The sequence below is a fragment of the Coffea eugenioides genome, chromosome 5 (assembly GCF_003713205.1).
Source record: "Coffea eugenioides isolate CCC68of chromosome 5, Ceug_1.0, whole genome shotgun sequence".
NCBI lineage: Eukaryota > Viridiplantae > Streptophyta > Magnoliopsida > Gentianales > Rubiaceae > Coffea > Coffea eugenioides.
Genome location: NC_040039.1, coordinates 38,096,271 through 38,122,969, shown reverse-complemented (window position 1 = coordinate 38,122,969; position 26,699 = coordinate 38,096,271). Strand labels below are relative to the sequence as shown.

Genomic DNA, 26,699 nt, shown 5'->3' with positions numbered 1-26,699 from the left:
AAACTCAGATTCTTCAACAACCCCATCAGACTTGTGAAAAGGAAAACTTGGTTTCTATCAATGAATGCAATGATATAGAGCAGCTATTTTCTGCAGAACAAACAGGTATAACTCCAATTACAAATATTTATAATCTCTGATTCTTATTTACTCTCATATACAAGTGACCTCCTTCTTACATTTTTCTAATCTTAACAGCTGCCAAAAAAAATAAAACAAAGACCAACTGTCTCATGCAGAGAATATTATGCTTACAAATTCCAAATGCGAGATGGAGATCAGTCAAACTTGCTGCATATCGGCCGTTTATTCCAGCAATATTCTGTTGATAGCTATGTGAAATTAGAGACATCACGCCTTGAATTTCACAAAAGCAAACAGAACAAATTGAGAACAGAGGCTTATCAAGGATTGCTGGATATCATAGCAAAAGGGAACACAAATGCATCAGATGTAGGAAAACGCATCATTCTGCCTGCAAGTTTTATAGGAGGGCCAAGAGATATGCGACGGCGATATATGGATGCTATGACCCTTGTACAACGTTATGGAAAGCCAGATATCTTCCTCACAATGACCTGCAATCCATCTTGGCCTGAAATAAAGAACCATTTGCTTGACACAGATGAAGCTCAGAATCGGCCTGATTTGATAACACGGATATTTCGTGCAAAAATAGAGCAATTGAAAGAAGATCTTTTCAAGAAACATCTATTTGGTCATGTTGCTGCTTACACTTATGTTATCGAATTCCAAAAAAGAGATTTGCCACATGCTCATTTCCTGATCATCTTAAAGGAACAATCAAAGATGTTCTCGCCAGAAGAATACGACAAAATTGTTTGTGCAGAGCTTCCTGATAGACACAAAACACCATACTTATATTCTTTGGTTATAAAGCACATGCTTCATGGACCATGTGGATCAATGAATCCAAGTAATCCTTGTATGAAACAGAATCACAAGTGCAGAAATAACTATCCGAAAGATTTTTCTGAGTACACAAAGCATGGGAAAAATTCATATCCTATATACAGAAGACGGGATGATGGTAGCAAGATCTATATCAGAGAACATGAGTTAGATAATCGATGGATTGTCCCTTACAATCCATATCTTCTTGCAAAATATGACTGTCACATCAATGTTGAAATATGTTCTGCCATCGAAGCTGTCAAGTACATCTACAAATACATATACAAGGGCCATGATAGGGTGATGTACCAGTTGACAGCTGAGCAAGCAAATCAAATCATTGATGAGATAAAAAATTTTCAATCTGCAAGATGGGTATGTGCACCTGAAGCTATCTGGAGGATATATGCTTTTGATCTCAATGTTATCAATCCATTGGTTATTTTGCTTCATTTACATCTTCAAAACTACCAATCAATGTGCTTTGATGAGAATCGTCCATTGACAGATATAATTACAGACGACAGGCTTTCACGAACAATGCTAACAGAATTCTTTGCAATGAATCAGACAAATGAACATGCAGAAAGCCTTAATCTTCTCTACAAAGAATTCCCTCAGCATTTCGTCTGGGATGCAGATGATAGAATATGGTACACTAGAAAGAGAGGACAGGTCATTGGACGTGTTATAACAGCACATCCGATTGAAGAAGAGAGGTATTATCTCAGAATATTGCTCATGCATGTTCGAAAACCCACATCTTTTGATGACTTGAAAACAGTTAATGGTTATCTAGCTTCTTCATTTAAAGAAGCTGCAGAATTACGAGGATTCCTTCAAATAGACAACGGAGCCGAAGAATGCTTATCAGAAGCTGTTGTCTATGGAATGCCACAATGTTTAAGGCAGCTATTTGCAATCATCTTGGTCCATTGTTCACCAGCCGATCCACAACAACTTTGGTCAAAATTTCGATCATTCTTATCAGAAGACATTGCAGCAGACTCTTCTTTATCAGAAAATGAAATTATCATGAAAGTCCTTGCTTTGATTGATCAATATTTACAGATAATGGGAAAAAGTATAAAGGACTATGGTTTCTCAGACTTTATTCCAGATTCTCACTCTATCAGTCTTACAAAAGAAATCCAAGCTGAAGCTGACATACCTGTCTCCAAAGAAGATTTAGCAGCAGTCTCTATGTTGAATCCTGGACAGCAATTTGCATTTGACAAAATAATGCAAAAAGTTAATACAAACACTCCAGCTGCATTCTTCATTGACGGTCCTGGTGGTACAGGAAAATCTTTTCTCTATAAAGCACTCCTTGCAACAATTAGATCAAAAGAAGACATTGCATTAGCAACTGCAACATCAGGAGCAGCTGCATCAATACTTCCAGGAGGCCGTACTGCTCATTCACGCTTCAAAATCCCTCTCCATCATGAAGCTGGCAGCACATGTAATCTTTCTAAACAAAGTGCAATATCTCAGTTAATCAAGAGTGCAAAGCTCATAATATGGGATGAAGCAGCAATGGCAAAAAAATATGCAATTGAGTCCCTTGACAAATTTCTTAGAGACTTGTTAAGTTGTGATCACATCTTTGGTGGTAAAATCATTGTTTTTGGTGGCGATTTTCGGCAGACTCTTCCAGTGGTAAGGAAAGGGCAAAAGGAAGATTATATCTCTGCATCGCTTATCAATTCATATGTCTGGCCACAACTTCAAAAGATGCGGCTGACTGAGAACATGAGAGCATCTTTAGACCCATCATTTTCAAATCTTTTGCTAAACATTGGAGATGGAACACAGCCAACCATTGCAGATGACAAAATCCAGTTACCTTCTCCTATGATCATTCCTTTCATTAATGATGAAGTATCATTAAACTCTCTCATCAACATTGTTTATCCATCACTGTCTGGCTTTCTTCCCAGCAATTCTGCTATGATTAATAGAGTCATTCTCACTACTACAAATGATATTGTCCACGAGGTCAACCAAATTTTGATCCAGAAATTCCCAGGAGAAGAAATCAAATACATCAGCTTCGATCAAACAATAGATCCAACCAAACAAGCTGATCACGGTGACTTCTTAAATACTGTTCACCCTCCAGGATTACCCCCACATGTACTGATTTTGAAGCAAAATTGCCCAGTTATACTTCTAAGAAATCTCAATCCTGCACAAGGATTATGCATTGGAACACGTTTGATTTGTTTAAATTTCAACAAAAATGTTATTCATGCAGAAATTTCAGTTGGAATTCATTCTGGTAAACAAGTTTTCATTCCTCGCATTCCATTGCATAGCTCTAATGATGAATCATATCCAATCCCTTTCAAACGCACTCAATTTCCAATCTCTCTCTGTTTTGCTATGACAATTAACAAAGCACAGGGACAGACACTTGATTTTGTTGGATTATATTTGAAAGAGCCAGTATTTTCACATGGTCAATTGTATGTTGCACTATCAAGGGCCAAAACAGCTGATAATGTTAAAATTCTACTTAGACCTGTTGCATCTGATCCTTTATCCCATAATTCTACACGCAATGTAGTTTATCAGGAAATCCTTGCAGCTGCAACTCATGATTAAGTACTTTGCCTGAATGTCTTTAATTACAAATATCTTTACTTCTTACTCTATATATTTACATATCTCTGTCACTAACAATATATTTGCGTATTTTATACTTCAGATATGGAAGATAGATGCACCACTGTGAGTACCTTGACAGACAAATCAAGCGAGTGGATCATAAAAGTCATCCTGATTGAAAAAACAAACATCTTCCCAGGAAAAGATCATAACACATTCCAGCGTTTCATGTTTGCTGATGAAAAGGTAAATTCAACATTACAAATTTGTTGCATTAAAAAAGTTTCAAGCACAGAAACAAATATTTTCCATCCTCAAATTTATTTATGATCGCATTTTCAACCAATTGATAACTATCTCCTCTACAGAATGAATCCATCCAAGGAATTGCTTTCACTAGAGATGTAAATTATGCAGACAACAAGCTTCATCTCTACCGTACTTACTACATTGGCAATGCTGCTATTTCAGCCATCACTGATGAAAGAAACCAAGCTGGTTCTGTGCCATGGCAACTAACCATAACGAAAACAACTTTCATCAAGCAAGCACAGAAACAAAATGAGCTCACCCTGAACAATCGATTCCCATTAACTTCCTTCTGGAATCTTGACAAATATAAAAACAATGATTCCATCAGATTTAGTAAGCCTATCTTTACTTTTATCATTTTTCTGATACAAGCATATATACCTTAAGTTTATTGATCCTAACACATTATATTTATTGAATAATCTTATCTCTGCAGATCTCCTTTGTGCTTTAATTCAAGGATTCCCAGAATCTACAATATCAACAGCAAGAGGACCACGCACAATTCGCCGATTCATCGCTGTTAATCCTGAGTAAACCTTCGACTCACTATGTTACTAAACACTCTTCCATACAATCCATCCTTTCATTCAATCAAATATCCATATCATAAATTATCTTTTTTATACATTAATATCTATATATTTTTCAGATGCAGACCAATGATCTTCACCATGTGGGAACCATATATTTATATTGAAGGAGTTCAGCTCATGAACATTATTCACACATGCCCAATAGTTCTGCTTATACGCCCAAAGATCACAACATACTATGGTTAGTATCCTACTTATCTTTAAAATCATAATTCAATTAACTCATACAAACTAATATCTCTAATCAAATACTCTGTTCTGTCTTCTTTTTCTCTTTGCACAAACAACAATTGAAGGAATTGACATTGCTACTCGCCCCAATACTACAATCATCCTTGACCCACCGTTACAAGAAACAGCTTCACTACAAACTTGGTATATATCTCTTTCTTTCCTATTCTCAATCACAAACATTTTCACATTAACAAATAAATATAACAAAAATTTAATCAAATATTGTAGGTGTCATGAAAATAGAGCATATATTCAAAAGGTCATCAGCCAGAAACTCTATGAAAAAATTAATCAAAAAATCCTTGCTCCAGCACATACTCAAATAAGGCCAATCTCACAAATCATTGCCTCTTCAGAACTGGTAACATACATTTTTCTTCTTACATGCTCTACCAGAAAAAATTTACATAAATAATTTCTTTACATTGATCATCATTTCTAACTCTCTTTTTTCCAATAGATCAAAAACTTCTGGATCAAAGGAACTCCATCAATAGTTAACATCGACCAGAAGTTTTTTATTGCCAGCTGTGCTACATGCGGTAAATCAACTGGAGCAATGATAGATATCGAATTTGACTGCAATTTCTGTGAAACGAAAGACACAAAGCCAAAACCAAAGTATCTATTTCACTTCAATGAATTACATAATTCCTTTTTTACACTACTAATAGTATGCATCATCTAACTTTGATCTTATCACTTTTACAGAGCAAAGCTCCAGCTCAACATACATGATGACACTGGCTACCTAACTGCTGCTGTTGAAGAAAAATATGCTGAAACTCTGCTTGATATGACTGCTGCTGAAATCTATGACAGATATACAAAGGTATATATTACATTATTCTTATCTATAAATAAACCATTCAACACACTTCACTATTTTCATTACTTAATTAACATTTTTTTACAATAATGCAGCAACTCCCAATTCCTGTTCATGTAATCAATGAAAGAATTCAAAAACAAACATTGCTCTGTGAGATAAGATCATATCTACCATCTCAGAGACAATTTACACCCCTGTATTTTCTCACTGCTTTTCTCCCTGATCAATCATCAACCCATCCTGTTCTGGAGCACACAACTGACCAAAAAACACCACAATCAGAAGGAGAAGAGTTAATTCACACAATAACCACATCTGAAGACCTCATCACGCTAGCTGATAAATCTGCACCTCCTGCCACTCCAAGCTCAATCTACAAAAATAGTGCTTCAGCTGGATCTTCCACATCTCACACAACAGATGTTCCTGATTCTCCCACTCCAATAGCACCACCATCCGCCAAGCGAAGCTTAGACAAAGAATTTGACAAGGAATCCAAGCATCAGAAGCTCACATGAAATCCATTGTCTCAACATGACACACTTTTCAAAAAATCACCTGTAACCAGCTATGCATGTGTCTTCATACTTTTGATTCCCTGCCACTATCTATCACATTTTGTTGTCATCTGCTTATGTACAAAGTAAACATGAAAAAAGCAGTATGTATTTTTGTTTGATTTCCTATGAAGCATATATAAAACTACATCATTAATATGCCACACTACTTAGATTAGTTTATTAGCTCTCTTTGCTCCAATCCATCTGACACATCTGAACATAATTATATATTCACATGACAACAGTTTCATCAAAATACTAACAAAACAAAATAATAACTTCTTGTCTTTTTCCTATCCATTACTGTATATTCACATGTCCACCAAAGTAATAGATAAAAAAATACCACAATAACACAAAAAATCACCCGCCCATATCACATGTTATGCACCAACAACAACCACTATAAATACCATAAGCATAAGTAAATATAACTAAAATCAAACAGCCCAAAAAACTGATGGCAATACCAACTTTCATAGATTGGACAATAGAAACAATAGAAGAAAATGACCACCTGATAGCTTGCCTGTTTTATCTTCATACTATTAATGGACAAGCACTTCAAGTAATCCAAGCAACCCCAATATCCAATAACAGCTTTGCATATGAAATCAGCACCAACTTCATAAGAGCTATAGGTTCCAGATTTATTGAACCCCATCTTCAACATTGGTCATCACACTTTGATGCATCAAACTGGCTCACATCATTCATATCCGACTATCCACCACCAGAACTAATATCCAGTAAGTTTTCTCCTCTTATATTCACATATTATACATTTTACACTCTCTTTACTAAAATATAGCTTATTTATTTTCCACTGATCACGTATAAATTATGCATCTATCAAAATCTCAGCTTCATCACCAAACTCATTTCTCGTTGAATATAGACAAGCATACCCAGAAGGATTGGTAAACCAATAAACCTCATACTTACATATCTTCACTTTCATGTACTTTATGCTATACCTCATCCTTTTCTTTCCAGAGAATTAATGCATCATTTTATCCACATTTGAGAAACTACTGGACAAACACAATGATTATACGAAATGGAAATCGCACATGGTTCATCAAACTCGATACCGGTTTTCAGCTATCTGGATGGAACAAATTCATACAAGACCACAACATACAAAATGGCTCCATTCTTCGTTTCTTCCACATCGGATGTATGGTCTTTAGAGTTGCCATATATAATCCAAATAATTGTTTAGCTTGTCATGAATGGAACATCCTCCTCAATCATTCAGAATCATCAATTGGATGCAGTAAGCAACTCTTTCTCTATAAAACAATCTTATCTCTCTATTATAAAATAAATTAACCCATTCCTTTTCTTGTAACCAAAGCACTCTTCACAGAAGAAGAAAGACTAATGACCCACTTCTCATTTTATATAATGCTGAGAGCAGACGATCTCGAATCTTTGGTCAGTTTCATACAAATTACATTCCAATCAATATAATTCATACAATACATTCCTATTCTCCTTTCATAATACAACCACATTTTCCCCATTTTCTATCTCAGGTACTCATCGGCGATATACCATCACATATACAAACAAATGACGCAGGAATCATCAATTGCTACTACGCTAAAACCCGATGGATCTTTCAACTAGAAGGAATAGAAATAACAGAAGGTTGGCCAACATTCGCACAAAAACATTTCCTACATGAAGGAAGTGTCATCCTATTCACCCTCCTCAATGAAAACAATTATCATCTACACCTCTTCAACAGAAACTTTATTCAAGAATCATAATCAAACATCTACACCGCAATAATATAGCTTTCTATTAACATATAATATATGTTATTTATATGAAATAATTATAACTTTGATGCTATTTCTATGTATATAATTTTCCCCCCTTCTTTATATTCATTCACGTATTTATTAATTTTCTCCAAAATATATATAATACCAAAAATATTAAATATGAAAAAATAGAAATTCTTTTTATCTTTATTCACTTATTAAATATCAAAAAAATATATAAGTCACTAAAAATCCTATGCACATCTAATACATACAAATCAATAAAAATTCTATATCCATCTAATCAGAATATATCAATATATATAAATCAATTATAGTGTTTTATATCAATCCAGATCAACCAAAATCATATATGATTAACATACATAATGGGCACCCCGCGAAACTCGCGGGGCACAATGCCTAGTATATATATAACAAGGGAGTCCGTTGTATGACTATATCTGTAATTCCCTTAGATCCAACGGGTTTAAACACAATTTCATTAAACTATAGGGGACGCAAATACAATATATCCTTTCGGAAAAATTCTCAGCTTCTTGAGCCCCACAGCGTAGTAACCAAGCAAGCCAGCGAAAGTGAAGAAAGTCCCACAAACACTGCCGCACGTTCAGTACACCGCAAAATGGCGGAACCCAAAACGAAGTACGATCGTCAGCTCAGGTAACTTATTCTGAAGCTTTTCTTTGCCTCACTATTTTCTTTATTGACCCTTTTGACGTTCAGCATTGTCTCTATTTACTTTTATTAGTAATAGCTTTAGGGCAAGAAGTATAGAATTTATTGATATTTTTCCGCTTTAGCGTTGTTTAATTATTTATTAGTAATAGAAATTTCAAGTTTAAACGTTATTTGTAAATTTTATTGGATATCTTGGATTGAAATTAGTTGATTAATTATTGCTTTGTACATTGATCTTGTTTTAGTTGGCCTTAAAGCATAATGGCTTTTCATTTTCTTTAAGTTGGTTCTGTTATCCAGAATTCGAGTGAAATTAATACCACTTTTGTCGAAGCTTTTTTTTTTTTAATTTATAATAATATTGCAATGTTTCGATTTTTGTACTAGGATTATAGGAATTTTATAATAGTAAATTTGGTTTAAGATATTTACTCTTGGTTCGGGCTCGAAAATGGTTATAAAGAGTTGAATTTTGTGGAGAAGAATGGTGAAAGTAAAACCAGAGAATTTATGAGTTTTTATGATTATTTACTATCAAAATTAATTTAAAAAAAATACTATATTTGTTTATTTTTGTACTGCAAATTTGGTTTCTCAGAATATGGGGTGAGCAAGGACAGGCTGCACTTGAGAGATCTAGTGTATGCTTGTTGAATTGTGGGCCAACAGGTTCAGAAACATTGAAAAATCTTGTTCTTGGTGGGGTTGGAAGTATCACCGTTGTCGATGGCTCGAAAGTTGAAGTGGGTGACCTTGGGAATAACTTCATGGGTACACATTTTGCTTTTGACATATATTTCTATCAATGTTGTCATTTATGTGTTATGCTGTTAAAATGTGTTTTTTGATCGTCTTTTCTGATTTTTAATTGTAATTGTTGTAGTGGACGAATCATGTGTGGGACAATCGAAGGCCAAATGTGTGTGTTCATTTCTTCAGGAGCTAAATGATGCTGTTAAAGCCAAGTTTATTGAAGAGTATCCCCAGGCATTGATTGAGTCAAACCCATCATTCTTCTCACAGTTCACTCTGGTAGTGGCCACACAGGTATGAAGTTCTTTATTTTTTAAGTTAATTCTTTGTTGATTTATGTCACATATATGATTAATGATGTAGACTCATTTAAATTTCTGGGCACCATCAAGCTTGGCAATAAGATTTATAATTGATACAATGTCAAATTAAACATCAATGTAACCTTAATTTTCTACTGATCCATAGTGATTGGAATTCATATTGATTCCTAGTGGCTCATTGCTTACATATACTTAATTGGAGATATATGAAGGAACAAAGAAGATTAGTTTCTCTGTTATTGTTTCTGCAGTTTAATATAACTAAGCCAGCATAGTTTGAGTTGTCAAATTTGGTGTTAACCTCTTAAGCTATCAGTCTGCTACATTGCTTTATACTTGAATCAATTGGGTCAAAGGGTCAAACTGATGTCCATTTACAATCCTAAGATATCCCCTTCAAAGGAAGCAATTGGGAAATTTTTTTTCCTGGTTAACTGCAGTAAGTTCCAACTCCTTTGTAACCTACTCATGTTAAACCTTCTATCTAGTGAATTAGGCTGTTCAAAGTCTTTGATTTCTGGAGTTTTGGTTGGATCTAAGCATTCAGAAGTTACCTGCAGGGAAACTATCCTAACACTTATTCTTTTTAAAGAAAATTAAACATGGAAAGATGCACTTTCAGCCAGTAGATGTAGTCATGGAGTGGTTGAGATTTTACTGCCGAGGGGATTTTTGATGTCTACCTTCACTTTGAAAGTAGAACAGTCATGAATTCATGTTATTTACATATCTCATTGTCTTTTTTTTTTCAGCTGGTTGAAGATTCAATGGTGAAATTGGATAGAATCTGTCGAGATGCAAATGTTGCTCTGGTATTTGCACGCTCATATGGTCTAACAGGTTTTATTCGGATCAGTGTGAAGGTGACTGACTTTTTCTTTCACATTTGCTGAGATAATTGGACAATTTACAAACTTTAACATTTGAAATCTCATAGTTGCATCCTATTGCAGGAGCATACTGTGATTGAGTCAAAGCCTGATCACTTTTTGGATGATCTCCGGCTAAATAACCCATGGCCAGAGCTCAGAAGGTTATTCACAGTACTTCTGCATGTGCTTTGATTGTTTCTGAGAATGTTACTTCTTTTGATGGTGTTTTTGCTTTCAATTTAATAGGTAGATTCTGATGATATATTTGTTACTCATAGTTTTGCAGACACTATTGATTTGAACACATCTGATCCAGTCGTCCATAAGCACACCCCTTACGTCATCATTCTCGTTAAGATGGCAGAAGAGTGGGCAAAAAGTCATGGTGGCTGCCTTCCATCAACTAGAGATGAGAAGAAACAATTCAAGGTTCAGAATTTGGTTTTCACTTGCGCTAATATTTTATTCTAGTTTGGTTTCTGAGACCGTTCTTGTTTTAATTATCTTAGGACCTAATTAAAGCCAGGATGATTGCAATTGATGAGGACAATTATAAAGAGGCAATGGAAGCTTCATTTAAAGTCTTTGCTCCTAGAGGAATCAGTAAGTAATGATTTTGCGGATTCAAGACATATAATTAGAGTTGCTGGGAATTGTAATAATTGGGTTTGAGCACATTTTTGAAGTCACATGTTGTCACAACTACTGCAAATCTTATACTAATGAGTGGGATAGCTGGGAACTGCCTAGCAGTTCTGATTTTGGTTGTTTTAGAAGTATTTTTTGACCTTTGGGATGGAAATAAGATTCTTGATCAAGATCGTATCTTGAACTTGCCTCTTCTGATAATCTGATTCTGTGCTTATATTTGTGCCTATTACAAACTTTTTGAATGTGGAACCATGTGCTAATGGTATATTAATATTCTACTAATACTAGAAAATTTGTGTTTCAGTTCATTTTAGTTGATTAAATAATCTGCTTCTACTTGAAAACTTATAGTATTTGCATGCATTAATTACACTATTAGTTTGCAACTCAAGTTTGACTTGCTTTTAGGTTAGTATTTCACTTTCCTACTCATGTCAGAATTCTATTTTTACCGGTCAATGTATTTTTGATGTAACAACTATATTTTATTTTCGTAGAAATGTATATTTATCTTTCTTGATTTCACAATTAAGGTTCAGAGTTAGAGAAGATAATTAATGATGGTAGTGCTGAAGTTGGTTCAAGTTCATCAGAGTTTTGGGTGACTGTGGCAGCTCTAAAGGTAACTTTTTGTGGATTCTGTATGCTCTGTTTTTTTATCATACAAATATTAGCTCTCATTTTTATAATAAATAATTAGCAAATTCGTCTGCTAACATCTCATTTTATGAAATTAGTCTTCTAGTTTAATAGATTGACTATCTACTGTAATTTCGTTCAACAGTTCTTTAACAACCTTGAATTTCTACCCTTTTGACCTGCATGATTGCCCAACCATATTTCATGCCTGCTCTGCAGGATTTCATTGACAATGAAGGGAATGGGGAGGCACCTCTTGAGGGTTCAATACCGGATATGACATCATCCACTGAGTTAGTGACTAGCATTTTTGCAGGACAAGCAGTATTAATTTTGTCATTTACGTCTATGAAAACTATGACTTGTATATTATAGAGCTCTTCCGTGTATATTGTAGGTTGTATGTAAATTTGCAGAAGATTTACCAAGCAAAGGCTGTGGCAGATTTTATTGCTATGGAGCAAAAAGTCAGGCATATCCTGAAAATAATTGGTAGAGATCCATATAGCATCTCAAATGCTTACATAAAAAGCTTCTGTAAAAGTGCAAGGAAACTCCGAGTAAGTCTGTTTTATTCTTGAAATGTTTATCCAACTTTCAGTTAGAAGAGTGATTGTTTGGAATCGCCACTTTTCAGCAAATTTTGCATTGAATGGATCCATGATGAGATCCTTTTGAAACTGTTTGACTGCAATGATGAAACTCGTTTGTTTTAATTTGACCTTTGGCAAAACAGGTCGATAGATATTGCAATGTTGCAATGTTCAGCTTGGCAGGGGCTGTGAGGGTGTTATATATTGCTCCATCACATTGTGTTTTTGTTTTTCTTTTGTTTCCCTTTTTCTTGTGTTTCCACCCTGTTTGGTGTATTTTTGTGTACAGTAGATATCAACTACCGACTTGCCAGACTAAGTAGGGAACTGCCCTTTATTATTGAGTCCCTCAATTCTATGAGGACTGAAACATCATGCTATGTTGAACTGTTTTTATCATATGAAAATGTTCTATTTTAGTATCTGAGGCATATGATATGCTTTTAGGTTTGTAGGTATCGGCCCATTGAGGATGAGTTCAACACCCCAGTCCAAGCAGAATTACAGAAGTGTCTGACTGATGAAGACTACAGGTATATACATACTTATCAGCTTTTCTTTGGTTTATGGGCTAGTTTCTAGAAAAAAGGAAGTGAACAATTATTTGATGTCACTTTATAGAGTGGATTTTTCAGACTGGTTTAAACCTTGAGAATATTGTTTGTATTGTTTTGTAGTAACTGAGGGGGTTGAAGACCAAGAAGTGAAAGGGGGGAAAAGAAAAGAAAAACTGACCTTTGTTAAAGGACTGCTCTCAGGTTCATAAATTACATTTGGGATGCTTGATCTAGATAACATTTCAGGAAAAGTAGTCCTATTCTATAGTAAAAGTGACTTCAGAGCTGGGTCTGACATTGGTATGCATGTTTTATCTATTTGACTAGCTACTAATGTGAAGTTTTCTTTCAAGGACTTAAAAGTTTTTTGGAGCTTCATTATATAGATCTTTCATTGTCAGTGGCTTGGAAAGTCTGACCAGACTTAATTTGAAACCTAGGTTTCTTGACTCAATGGAACCAAAATATGAGCAAGGAGAAGAAGAATTAGAAGAGTAGTTTCATTAAGTTCAAAATAGGTTACATATTAAGGAACCAGAAATACCTGTACAAGTTTTCTCAAGTTTATAGTCTGCTGTGGTTATCCATTCTCCCGGTTATCTGCAGAAGTCATCATCTCTTAGAGCTCTGCACTGTGTAGGGAAGGCCCGTTGATGGTTAAGAGAAAAAAATGTAGGGGAAAGTAATAGTACAGCATAAAACTGAGGCCTCTTACCCGAAAACTGAGGTTGGAAGAAATGAGTGATTTCTGAGTCTAGTTTATTGAGGATGGTTGGAAAAACCCAAAAGGGAAAAAAGAAGTATATTTATGCTCGGGAATTGGGGTTTAAGGATAACATACTACTATTTGTTTCTAGTATTTGAAGTTGTATCTCCTTAGTTGGCATCCTTATTGGAGGTTGTTTTATTTTGTATATGCAATTCATAGGTGAGACTTTTTTTTTTCCCTGGTTGAGTTTTTTGATCATTCATTCAAGTGGCATCACCTCTTTTGAAAGCTTTCTGTTGCACAAAATTAAGGATTGTGTATGGGATTTTCTGTTCAACAAGTTACATAATAGGTTACTCTCGTCTGTTTTGTTTTTATTGTTGGCTCAGAGAGATTGTTACAGAAAGGAACTGTTAAGACATTCTTCTTGTTTCTAGCAAATCATTCAAAAAGTTAGGATTAAGAGAAATTGATATAGATCTATCAGCATTTAACCTTTTTTTTTTAACTTCGTGTCCAGAACCTGCAAAACTTTAGGAGCTGATTGCAAATAGTTAGATATCTTTCTGCTCTTTCTAGATTTATCACATGTCACATGTTCAGCATTGTGATTTCTCTTTATTTGGCCTCAAATTTTGTGTTATAGTTATGCTGCAGGGTTCTACATTCTGCTTCGAGCTGCAGACCGTTTTGCTGCAAACTATAATAGTTTCCCTGGCCAATTTGAGGGGTAAAACCATAATTTAGACACATTCATTGCAGAAACGCTATTTGATCATCATCTTAGTGATTCTGCTATTTTAATTTTCTGCAGTGGGATGGATGAGGATATTTCCAGATTGAAAAGTATTGCGGTCGGCCTCCTTAGTGATCTGGGCTGTAATGGTTCATCTTTAATAGAAGATCTCATAAATGAAATGTGCCGGTATGGTGCTGCAGAGCTTCACGCTGTGGCTGCCCTTATTGGTGGAATTGCATCACAGGAAGTGATCAAGGTTGGGATGTCTTTCCTTTCATAATTTTTTGGGAGAATGCAGACATAACCGTTCAATTTAGTACTACTGAACTTTCTTGCCAAGTTATGGTCTTTTTTAACTTTCTCCACAATTACAAATATATATAAGGCCAATCATTTTGCCTCTGCTGCAGCTCATCACAAGGCAGTTTGTTCCTATGTCTGGGACTTTCATCTTCAACGGCATTGATCACAAGTCTCAACTGTTACTGTTATAAGTAGTTTCAGCGATGGTATGTCTTTGATTACGTTTCTTTAGTCGTGGTACCAGATTCGTGAAGGATCTGATGTGCATTTCTAGTTAATTCTTGAGCAGATCAGATTTCTCCACTTCTGAAAGCACAGTGCTTGAAATTTATACTTGAAAGCTGGAAGATGGACATGCTTAGATGGCTGAATGGCGGGGGTTATTTCGATGGCTTTATATTTATATTTGCACCTTATCCTTCTTTATTTTTCCGCCCATTTTGGTTGAGGGACATTTCTGTACCCAGTCCATGGTTGATTAGTTGAGGACAACACAAGAAGAGTATAGAATGAACTGCTGAAGTCTAAATTTGTGCAGTCGATATAATGTAACTAGAGATTTCAGCTCAAGGCTTTGTTGGAGCCGAGGGTAATAGAACAATCAGGGGCTGAATGGTACACCCAAGGAAACAAAATGGAAATGAATATTAAGGTTACCGAGTTTTAAGAGAGTTCCGTTTCTTCTCTCTCTCTCTCTCTCTCTCCCTCCACCCACCTGTGCAGAAAAGCCCTAATTTGGCAAAAGTCTGTCAGCAAAATCTCGGGCCAGAATAAATGATTAAGAAACATTCTTCACTAGCCCCACCCTTGAAACCAATAGATAGGAAAAATTGCCCTGAAATTAAGGGTCTATTTATTTGGCACATGAATTTTTTGCCAAGTTTGTCTGTTATAAATTTTGTAAAAGCTTTAGTTACAATAATTTTAAAATTTTTTTAAATTATACACTTTAAAATATTAAAAAAATTTATACATCTCCAAAATTTTTTAAAAAATTTCTATAATAAATTACAGTAAAATTTTAAACAAACATCAAAAAAATTCACTTATCAAATGGGACAATTTCAAAAAACTTCGTAACGTTTTTAAACTATATACTTAAAAACATTCAAAAATTTAAACACTTCAAAAATTTTTCCTACAACATTTATAATAAGTTATTGTAAAGTTTTAAACAAAAATTCAAAAAATTCATTTGTCAAACGGGGCCCAAGATTAAGCTTAAATTTTTGCCAGTAAAATTTAACCGAAGATATCTTCCAGTTATTCCACCTTAGGTCCGAGTATACAGTTGAAATGTGCGCTGGAATCCTGTTTTCCCTCTTGGTTGATGTCGCAATGCCTTCAAAAATCCGTGCAAACAAACTCGAGAATTTGCCACACTAAAGCAAGAAAATGGCGAAAGAGATTCTTTAGAAACTTAGCAGCCTCAAAATGTCAGCTGGTGCATCCCCAAGCAGTCCATGAGAGCAGACAAATTCTGAGGTCGCTTCATAATAGCTTCATCTGAATAGCAATAATCTGCAGACTTGCAAGGCCCTAATCTGAAAAGGAAAACTTGTTCAAACATTGTCAACGAGTCCTTTTTAAATTGGAGCAAACTTGAGGTGTTCAGTTTCAAGAACAATGAAGATGGAAGCGGCCTATCAGGCGGAAGGATTGCAGGTTTGAAACCAAAACCCCAATGAAAGACCAGCTCAATGGAAAACAGCAAGGAAGGTTTCAAGCAAATGATTTTGTTAACAATGCATAGAAAACATGAAGATCCTTGCATTAGAAAAGTATTCCAGTATATAAGCTACAGCTCCAATGCAATCACTTGGACAAAATTCGTCTGATCATTGGAAAACCACGATGACAAGCAAAACGAAGAAACCAATGAATACATAAACAGAGATAAAAACAGATTACATCTCCTAGTTTAACGATGCTAGTGCTCTCCTAGAATAAAATGGTAATTAAAAGGGTCTCTTGCAACCTGGCAGATTGAAGTCTTGATCATTTTCCCGATTCCTCAGTAGCTGCAGAAACTTTATTCACAGGCTTGTACACACTGAAATCCCCAAAGTCCCTCTTACCACTGGCAAAAAACCACCAGACATCAAATCCTTGCACACAAAAAATTCAGCAACCATACAATACACACTCCTGACACCTGAAATTCAATATTTAAAAAGAAAAATATTCCACTTCTGTGGTTCCATTCAAAATATTTGGCAACATATTATGCAGTATTTTATTATTTGAGATAAAAAATTGCTTCATTCTGATAAATGTACTTAAAGAGTACTAGAGGTTCACCCTTTCACTTCTTAGCATTCCTTCACAATCGAGAAGGACAAGACGCGAATTAACCATATGAGTGTCTAACCTTATTCCCAACAAATGCTTCCTTCTTAAGAATTACATACTTTCAAACACTCAAAAACAGGTTCACGTACAACAATCATGAAAGTACAAGCAACTGCTATGTGAACTTGGATTTTAAAGTGCAGGGATCCAACCACAGGAACAGTTTTAAATCCATTATAGAAGCTTTATAAACATGCAGACATGTACGCATTAACAAAGAACTGGTAATATTGATACTGAAATTCACATATTAGAACAAGAATAAGATAATTATGCCTCTATGCTCACAATGCATAACTGGCACTGCAACATAATAGCTATTATAAGTCTTCAACTTGCAAACACAGGACAAATAAACTGTATGTACAGGACAAAATATGTTTAAATCGCAGTAATGCATTTACATATATCCCAGAAGCAGAATCTGATGGAACTAAAAAAATCCACATCCAGAAGAAAGCCAAAATACTTTAGATAAGTATCTCAGTTTGTATGAAAAGTAGATATCAAATCCAATCAGCACAAAAAGCTAAATCCAACAATCCTAGGGCTTCCAAAAAATTATGATCCCAACATTATAGGATGTGTACTATATTACAAAAAGTGCACCATCTGAGCTTGATTTTCACTGCTTGCTAAATCATTATCGTGATGCCACGTTTCCTAGAGATGCTACCCTTATAGTTTTACTTGGGTCCTACAGTTTCTTTATCCTTGAACTCATATGTAACCATTTTTTGTTTTGGTTTGAAAGTTTTGTTTTTAAAATTATTTGTATACTGACTTAATCATGTTGCATAGCTTCATTCTATCACTAAATCAAGATACAATGTGCTTATGGTATAAAAATCACACAGAACTCTAAATTTAGCATCCAAAATTCTACACACTTTCACTTGACAGTTTAGTTCAAACATTCTAGGCCTTTTAAGTTTCAACTTTTGTGCTGCATTTGCCTTTGGCATGTTAAGACTTTAAATACCATTTCAAATTAAAAAACACTCTTTCATGTGTGGGAATCTAAAAAGGCACTTCTGGGAGTCCAGCATTTTACAAACAGTTGCCATAGGTTGTAAGGATTGAAGAATGACTAGATATTACATCCCATATGAGCAGACCATACAAGGTCACTGCCATAAAAGTACCTGTGGTTCACATCCCATCCAGCAGGTAAGAAGCGAGGATGAAGAGCATCAACAAAAACTTGTCTCCATTTCTGGCAAAATTCAAGGATTCCATCCTCACCATATTCCTTCAGTAAATGATCAACAACTAACTTTCCATGTGGTCCATGCCCAAGTAGTGAATACTTTGACTGGTGCTTCGATGAAAAATTTCCATTATACGTTGAGCAGATCAAATTTGTCGCTCCATTCAATGGAGTTCCACTTTCAGCAACATCAGAAACTGAAAAAGGTATGCAATTGGTATTTCGAGACTTAGTACTGTCCGAATCTACTCCTTTACTATGGGCCGAAGAGACTTCACCATTGGCCAGAGTGTTGGAACAAGTAGAGTGACCGCTTATGTCCGTTCTCATCTCCATCAAGTTTTGACCATTATTTTGTTTGCTACATGTTTCTTTACTATCTGTATCTGTACCAACCAAAACTTGAGAACTTGCATGCTTGAATTGTAGTCCTCTTTTTTTCCCTAGTCGTTTTCTCTCATTAGGACTCATCCCAACAAGCAAAGCCTTTTCCAGATCTTCATCTGATATTTCTCTACCTCCATAGTACTGCATTACTATCTGCACAATCGATAGACACAAAAGCTCATTGAATAAAATTCAACCACTGCCACTAATAAAACAAAGAGAGGAAACAATGGCAAAGACATTTTAGACTTGTCTGACTTTCCAATATTTTATCTATTATAAGCATTTACAGTGAAAAGGAAAGCACTGCCAATAGAAATCAAAAGATGCAACACTTGGCCATGAAGAGATGTTGCTCCTAACGCGCATTAAAAGTTTTCCCCAAACAAATGATAGTAACAGCAATAAAATATCTAGAAACTATATGGAAGACAGAATGGACTCAAAACTCAAAAGGTTTCAAAGTCCTCATTTTCTGAAATCTGAAATACGAGAGAAAATGGGATATTAATGCTAAAGTTAGAGATCATACAATAACCAAATCAATATAATTGGACCAGCAATATGCAGTCAATTACCATCCCATGGTGTTTGAAGTACCATGTCTAAAGGACCATTGAAAGGTATTATAAAGTGAAAGTGTCATAAACTCAACCAGATTAGAAAAAAAAAATAAAATCTTTGCATGGAACATTAGTGCAGATATACCACACATTGGAAAATATTTTTGGATATACCATGTCATATACCAAAACATTGCAGATATACCACACATTCTTACTGCCATTCTTCAAGGAAATGCAAGACTATCAAGAAAATATAGGGTCTGCAACTAGATGATCTTACCATCATTTTACTTTTGACTACTACTCGTACCTTTTCATTCATTGCTACTACCCAAAATGAAAATACAGAAAGTTGACAACTATTCATACCTGGGTTAATTCTTCACGGCGTTTGGGTGGCATTCTTGGCCCATGGCGCAACAAAGCCATTGCTGCAGTGCGCAACTGCAAAGGAGATACGCCTACCTCCTCAAAATGTACATCAGTCGATTCACTTGTATTTTGAACTTGATCAGAATCAATTACTTTACGAATGTAAAGTGGTATTCCAAAGTCTGTAGCTATTTGTTTCTTGTACTTCTCGGTGGCAGCATGTGCGATTTCATGACAATCCACACAGAGAAGCACAATATCATGAGAGCGATGACTCTTCAAATGTTCAGGGAAATGCATTCTGTAGCACGAAGGTATAACCCGGTACCGTAAATAGTGATTCCCTTCACCACAACAAACACATATGTTTTTCTTACTTTGAATATAGAAGTCATTCCCCTCATCCTCAGGGCGACCTTTGGGTTCAAAGAGAAGCATTATAGCTGGAGGGTCATCTTCAACAAGTCTTGCCAGATCTCGATTAAGATACCTTTGACAATAAATATTCATATTCATTGGAGACTCCATATATTTCTCACAAGTAGGCTAGATTTGGAAATTAAGTATGAATAATGCAATCAAGAAGAGAGAAAATAAAGTTACCAGTCAAGCTTCTTCCGGTCACAGTAACATAACAATCGGCCGTCGTTTGCAAAGATTCTGCAATTATGATAAACTGGGGATTTGCAGGAGAATTTTTGAACGAATAACTCTCTTGAAGCCATACGAGCAACTTGCTTTGCAGCTCTAAACCCATTTGGTTTAGAAACTGTTCTATTTGTTGGTTTTAGGCTAGTTTTTGATAGTAAAACATAGTTATGTATTGACAGGGGACAAGTCCCATCTGAGCCTAGGTGCTTTTGTAGGATTGGAACTAACCAATCATCATCCTTGCCTATATTATCTTGAAACAGTAAATAAAAATCTTCAAAGTGACTGCAAACAACAGGCGATGGAGATTCGAGAAAAGAACCAAAATTCACGGAATCAGAATTTAGATCAGCTCTTGAGATGGTATCATATATTTCCATCTCAGTTGTTGGAACCTTTGCTGCAAGCATGCCTATGGCTTGCTCAGATAGGACATATCTCAAACTCTCATCGTGAACTCGGGCCTGAACAGATGTATAACAAACCAAGATGCAAAGCCTCAATTGTCTAGCAATCTTAAAGACTCAAATTGAACATGTATCTAGCAAGTCATAGGCTATTCTTCAGAAAATAGGCAGCTGGTACTTGAAATTAGAAACAAATAAAATAAAGGGCCAAATTATTATACATGCTCTCGAGGAAGAAAAGCACATAGATACATTCACTTACCATTACATCCCTCCAAGCACAAAGACGTCTCACAACAGCCTGAAACTGAATTATCAAGAAAAAGACAAAAGTTACTAACTCATCGACATACAAAATTTATGATATTTATGAAAATAAAGAGAGAAAAAAAATCATCGATACCTTAACCTGGCAGGAGCAATTTTCCTTTGTCTCACAACAGCAATTTGATTGGAAACTTCCTTGATCATTCAAATTACGAGAAATGATCGATGCTGCAGCAGATTCTCCTGGATAAGCTTCAATCTCCTTTGTGTAAAGTTGCAGACAAGCTGCATTTGAACGCCGACTAGCCTCGAGAACAAAATGGAACGTGTCATCGGGACGCGATGAATTTTCTGATACACTACTGTATTCAGGATTCGGGCACTTTACAAACCAAAAAACAATATGAGAGTGAACTTGTTCTAAATGTGCCTAAGTTGACAAGAAGAAACATCCCACTTATCATCTAATTTAATAGCAAAATTTTTGATAAGGGGCTTTTTTTAAATCTTTATTAATCTTGAGGAATATTTCAGACAGCTAGACCACAAGCTGATGGTTAGTAACAAATGCTAATCTAATTGTAAACCATGTCATGAGTCATGACTTGTATCTGATATGCAAATGAGTACTATAAATCATCATATCCCGCAAACAAAACAAATTGCCCTTTAGAAACTAAGAGAATGTGCTTTGCAGTAAAGGCTGATACTCTGAGAAACTAACGAGTAATTTGGATTGAGTAACTCAACTTCATTTGAATTAATTCAACTTTTGAACCAGATGATCGTGTCTCCATCCAGTTGGGTTTCTAGGGATATAGATAACCTTCTAAATGTTTACCATCATGTGACTAACAGATCCAAAGAATGATACATACTGAAAATGTTGACTCTGCTGACAAAAATGTACCCAGATTATGATCTTCATATATATAAAGCAACAAAGATGAGTTTTGGTGCACTATTATGTTTAATAATATTTTGAAAACTACAATATGTATAAAATACAACTTTTTTTTACATACACGACTTTTTTTTTTTTACAAAGAGTTCATAGAACAGTGGCACCAGAAAAGCCTGAAATACAGAGGGGAAAAGGCCTGGAAGTCAGCTCGTGTGAGCTCAAGTATGGAAAGAAAGGAATAAGCAAGCTTCTAACTGACTGGAAAGCTCCTTATGGATAATAACAACTCCTATTTCCAGGATTTTTCAAATTATTTTTAGGATTAATCTATTATACACTGAAAGTGTACACGCTGCCAACCTTGGATGAATGACAACTAATGTAAATTTGAACTTGAAATTCAAATTTTGGACATGTGTAATACATCCAACGGTGATGGTGCATACACTGTCAGTGCATGTAAAATTTGCTCTCATTTTTATTCATTATTTATTTATTTACTTTAGAAACTGAAAAGAAATCTTGACATGCATAGACACTTGGATGAAGTGTTCTGGGGGTTTACGAAGTCTAAAGCTATGTATTACAGCTATTAATCAACTCCAAGTAGATTCATGCATTAGATACTATTGGTTTGTCAGACTCACTGACTCCATAGTAGTTTTCTGATAGAAACACATGTTAGCTAATTTCACTATATATATACGTGTAGTGGCTACTCCACAATGTTTCTTTTCAAATTATATATTTTAGAAATCCATCATATAAACCAGTTCTCAACTGTTGACTTGTAAAACTCTCAGTAATTTATTGTTGGAGAAAAGTATGATCAATTTTAGAATACCATAAAAATTTAAAGCATGAATGCTAGAGAAGTCATAGAATCTACAATCAACACATAATTTCAAATTTTGTACAACAAGAGTAGGTACGTTGCGTACCTGTTCCATATAGTTTGAGCTCTGAAGTAAGACAATTTGCTACATACAAAAGATAGTGTGCATCTGTACGTGCATATTGCACCATCTCTGCAGGTAAGGGACGCTGTCTCCAGTCTTCTCGCTGCATTTTAAGTGGTGAAACAAACCCCATTAGGTGAACCAAGACACCAATAAAAGTAGCAAAATTTTGCCAGCTAAAACATGTGATCAAAAACTGATATGCAGCGTTGTCTTCTACATCACAATTAATCATTTATTTCAATACTAAATTTCTTACTACAACTTATGATGCTACCAATTGGTAACATAGGAAAAGAAGGTCAAGCAAGATAGACAATATTTGAATCCCTAAGCAATTTCAATTTTCCAGTCCATCAGAGTTGGCCAAAGTATAACAGGCTTTAGTTTATAAAATACTTTTAAGATCCAACTACGATGCTAACCAAATCCAGTTGATTATGCTAATCCAACTTCCCCCATCTTGTATCTAATTTATCCAGATAATCTTATTCTCTTTTCTTGTATATTTTGCTATTGCGAGAAGTCACTACTTGTTTCGCCAAAACAGATGATCTTTAGAAATTTTCATAAAATTGAGAGACAGGAAAGAAAGATGCTAACCTGTAACAGTTTATTTTTAACAACTCCACAATATGCTTCAAGCAAATATGCCAATGACTTTTGTGGTTTCAACAGCACATCACATGCCTGAATTATACAACTCCAAATGTCAAAGTCAACAAGCAAGATGCTACGCTCTACTTGAACTCTCTGTTCAATCCCATCAAAGGCACGAGACATGAGATAAATGAAAGGCATACTAAATCATGATGGTAGCTCACCTTTGCTGTATCAAATAGATTAACCAGATATATATGAAAATCTCTTTGAAGCCAGAGAATATCATTATCAGCTCCATGGAACACCTACATCAGTGGTAAGAACAAATTAAATTGGCATCAATGCGATTTGTTGTGAAGCATCACCATAATATACAAGGAAAGCAGAAAAATATGGAACGAGTATATCTGATATAAAATCTTTTGTTTCAATATTGACATCAAAATATGAAAAGGCATTGTTCACTTCCACGAGATATATTGCTAAAATCATTGATGAAAGGATGTAGATGATTATCTGGTTAATCTAGAAAGCCACTCCATGTATGCCCCCGATTCTCCTCTATATGCATGTCTATGAGAAAATCATAGATAATAGGAAGCAGATGAGAAAGTTATAATGCAAAGCAGTGGAAGCAAATAATGATAAATTATACATAAAACAAATCCATTCTGCTATTTCACTACAAGACATCTAACTTCCTTTCTCCAAGTCTGATCAGCGGATTAAAAGAGTAGCCTTTCTCGTTATTGTCATTTCTATTCAGATTAAAGTATTATGCAAACTATACTTAACCGTGGTACTTCGACCCATCTTACCATCAAAGAGGTAGATGGTGCCAAGGAAGTCCAGAGCATACTGTGTTTCTTTAAGGATGCGAATGAGCCTAATTAAGCCAAACATTCCAGTTTTTGAGATTTTTTTTTACCATTTTAATGAGTTTGAATATGTGATCATTATCCAGATGATTAGAAAGGGTCATTATTGAGCCAAGCTTGAGTTGAATTCGAGTCGCCTGAACCTTTTTACACATAAATACTAGGTTGTATGCTTATCATGCTGAGTTTGATTCCAGTTTGAAAAGTTAATGATTGCTAACTCTTCTTGATGCTTAGTTGGCAAATGAAGCTACCAAGTCAAGTCCGGTTAAAGTATCAAGTAGCTCAATTCAGTTCTTAAAATAGAAAAGGACAAGAATAGGGTTTCATGTTGGCAAACTACCTCCTCACCTCCTAAGACACAACTGAAATGATAACCAACCATGTATGACAAGTAGAAGCAAACAAGTCCTTTACTTTTGAGTTCATAAACAACTCAATAAACATAGAAGCAATCATTTTATAAAATCCTGGCCTTTTTCTTTAGCTGTCATCCGACAAGTTCAATAGCCTCCTATTGAACTAATATTATGTTGATTCACGTATACTTACTATTCCACAAATATCAACATTTTTTCTTTCAAACGTGTTTCCTTTTTCTTTTCTTTTAAGTGTGGATCATTACACATTTCTTGAGAAAGAAAAATGGGATGTTCAAATTTCAAAATTTAAAATTTAATGACAGCTGGCTATTTATAAGTAGTTGTATACCAGTTATAAGTTGAAGAAGAAGATTCACTACAAGCAATAAAAAATAAATTAAATCAACCATACCATGTGTACTAAATTACCTTGCAAATTAGAGGATCAGCAAACACGGGCTGAAGAATTCCCATCACATCATGCAAGGCAATTGTATCCACCAGATAGTCCTTACTTTTTGTCGATATCTATTCAAGAAAAACCTCACATTAAACACAAAAGCTCATATATTCTATATCTATGAATTAACTGAGTACAGTATTATGCCTCAGGGATGCAAATACACATCCACCTTAGCACTTAGATGCTTATTTCTTTTAAGAAGACATAAGACATTTCTATGGTTTTCCATATCTACCAACATTATATCAGCACATACACATGAACATTAAAAGTTTACCCTTTCTTTTTTTCAGAAAAATCCAATAGAACCCAGTTTGCATTGTATTGTACAGGAAAAAGATACCATTTTGAACAATTTGAAAATTTTTTTACACAAATGTGTAAAATTTTCACTCCTCACATACTCGAAAGGCATTCGTTTCCAAATACAAACACAAGTATCCATACCTGAATGAGAGATGTGATGCCTAAGAAAGATCGCAAACTATGCTGCTCAGTATCAACACCAAACACTTTCTCTTTACTCAACACCTCAGCAAGATCCTCCAGCTGCGACTTCGTTTCAACCCAAACATAATTATCAGCCTCATCCCCAATCATTTCCACTTCCCCACTAAAAAGTTCCACAAATTCAGCGTTCAAATTCTTCAATAATTCCCCAATCTCCGCCTTGTACGGATGCACATTCACATAATCCCCTGCCAAAACAAATTAAAAGAAGCTAATTTCATTAACATTTCCAAACAAAATTAAAATTTTCCTTTTTTCCACCTCTTCAAATTTACCATTGGCGGCGCCGGCAGCTTCCTGGAGCTTCAAATGCTTGAATTGAGAGTAAGAATTGTCTGCCACAACGCGTTTGAAACTGAATTGAGGTTTTCTAGGAGATTCTGTATCGAGATAGCAAGATTTCGATTGTTTCTTCTGTTTTTGCCTTCTGTTTTTTCGAATTTGTACTGCCAAAATGATGGAGATCGCCACCGCGACTGTGATTGAAAGTGCAAGCTTGAACTTGCTGCTTCGATCTTCCATGGTGATTTAGCGTTTTCTGGAATCTGGACTTTTCCCCTTTCTTCTTCTTTTTCAACTTCAGCTCGGCTGCATTGGGATGAGTCAAAACAACCGGAATTTGAAGGTTTTGGTGGGGAGGGGGTTTAAGGAGCTATTTGTTTGTTGTTGAATTTAAGCAGTAAAAGTGGGTTTGGACTGGGCCGAAGGTAAAACAGCCCAATTATTATTATTATTTTTTTGGTAACCCGGAACATATTCAACTCGAATTCTTAGGATCTGAGCCAGCACATCAAACCGGAAGAGTGCATCACGGCCCCCGCAGCGACCCTGGACGAGTCACAGGGATTTAAGTCCAGGATAAGATTCGAACCTTAGACCTCAAGGATTCTTAAAAGCCCGCTTACCGCTAGACCACTCCTGTGGGGGCAATAGCCCAATTATTGATGGATTTGGGGCAGGAACACATCAGTATAGATCGTCTGGTACAACTACAAGACCCAGATATGGCTCCAAATGGAAAATTTATCATACAACTTTTATTGGAAATGAGTGTTTGTAAAATCAAAAGGTGTTGGTAATATGTGTCAACTAACTATTTTGATTAGTTAGTCACCAAGAGAGTCTTAAGG

General features: G+C 35.3%; 4 protein-coding genes across 6 annotated transcripts; 3 read left to right on the top strand and 1 right to left on the bottom strand.

The window, feature by feature from the left end:
- The first annotated feature begins 264 nt into the window (after nucleotides 1-264).
- On the top strand, nucleotides 265-3,525 carry LOC113771569. The gene has a single exon (XM_027316142.1). The coding sequence runs from the start codon at nucleotides 265-267 to the stop codon at nucleotides 3,523-3,525; it is 3,261 nt and encodes a 1,086-aa protein (XP_027171943.1).
- Nucleotides 3,526-3,630: 105 nt separating this feature from the next.
- LOC113771567 (replication protein A 70 kDa DNA-binding subunit B-like) lies at nucleotides 3,631-6,020 on the top strand. The gene is made up of 9 exons (XM_027316141.1): nucleotides 3,631-3,774; nucleotides 3,897-4,173; nucleotides 4,277-4,373; nucleotides 4,493-4,617; nucleotides 4,733-4,811; nucleotides 4,899-5,031; nucleotides 5,131-5,291; nucleotides 5,382-5,502; nucleotides 5,595-6,020. The coding sequence occupies exons 1-9, from the start codon at nucleotides 3,631-3,633 to the stop codon at nucleotides 6,018-6,020; spliced, it is 1,563 nt and encodes a 520-aa protein (XP_027171942.1).
- A 2,424-nt stretch (nucleotides 6,021-8,444) lies between these two features.
- On the top strand, nucleotides 8,445-15,345 carry LOC113770747 (NEDD8-activating enzyme E1 regulatory subunit AXR1-like). 3 transcript variants are annotated; one of them, XM_027315319.1, is made up of 15 exons: nucleotides 8,445-8,521; nucleotides 9,138-9,310; nucleotides 9,423-9,586; nucleotides 10,368-10,478; nucleotides 10,569-10,648; nucleotides 10,766-10,916; nucleotides 10,997-11,090; nucleotides 11,672-11,760; nucleotides 11,997-12,070; nucleotides 12,175-12,337; nucleotides 12,818-12,903; nucleotides 14,283-14,366; nucleotides 14,451-14,631; nucleotides 14,786-14,884; nucleotides 15,020-15,345. In XM_027315319.1, the coding sequence occupies exons 1-14, from the start codon at nucleotides 8,484-8,486 to the stop codon at nucleotides 14,867-14,869; spliced, it is 1,572 nt and encodes a 523-aa protein (XP_027171120.1). In that variant the 5' UTR covers nucleotides 8,445-8,483; the 3' UTR covers nucleotides 14,870-14,884; nucleotides 15,020-15,345. The 3 variants fall into 3 exon arrangements, with proteins under 3 accessions (XP_027171120.1, XP_027171119.1, XP_027171118.1); XM_027315318.1 differs by having other exon boundaries at nucleotides 14,968-15,345; XM_027315317.1 differs by having other exon boundaries at nucleotides 14,786-15,345.
- Nucleotides 15,346-16,458: 1,113 nt separating this feature from the next.
- LOC113769933 (protein RRP6-like 3) lies at nucleotides 16,459-26,173 on the bottom strand. Its single transcript, XM_027314255.1, has 12 exons — nucleotides 25,845-26,173; nucleotides 25,507-25,757; nucleotides 25,026-25,124; nucleotides 23,578-23,661; nucleotides 23,357-23,443; nucleotides 22,736-22,856; nucleotides 21,027-21,241; nucleotides 20,886-20,930; nucleotides 20,169-20,680; nucleotides 19,563-20,055; nucleotides 18,176-18,780; nucleotides 16,459-16,758 (listed from the first exon to the last, which is right to left on the bottom strand). Exons 1-12 carry the CDS (start codon nucleotides 26,089-26,091, stop codon nucleotides 16,677-16,679), a joined length of 2,841 nt encoding a protein of 946 aa, XP_027170056.1. The 5' UTR covers nucleotides 26,092-26,173; the 3' UTR covers nucleotides 16,459-16,676.
- Nucleotides 26,174-26,699: the final 526 nt, after the last annotated feature.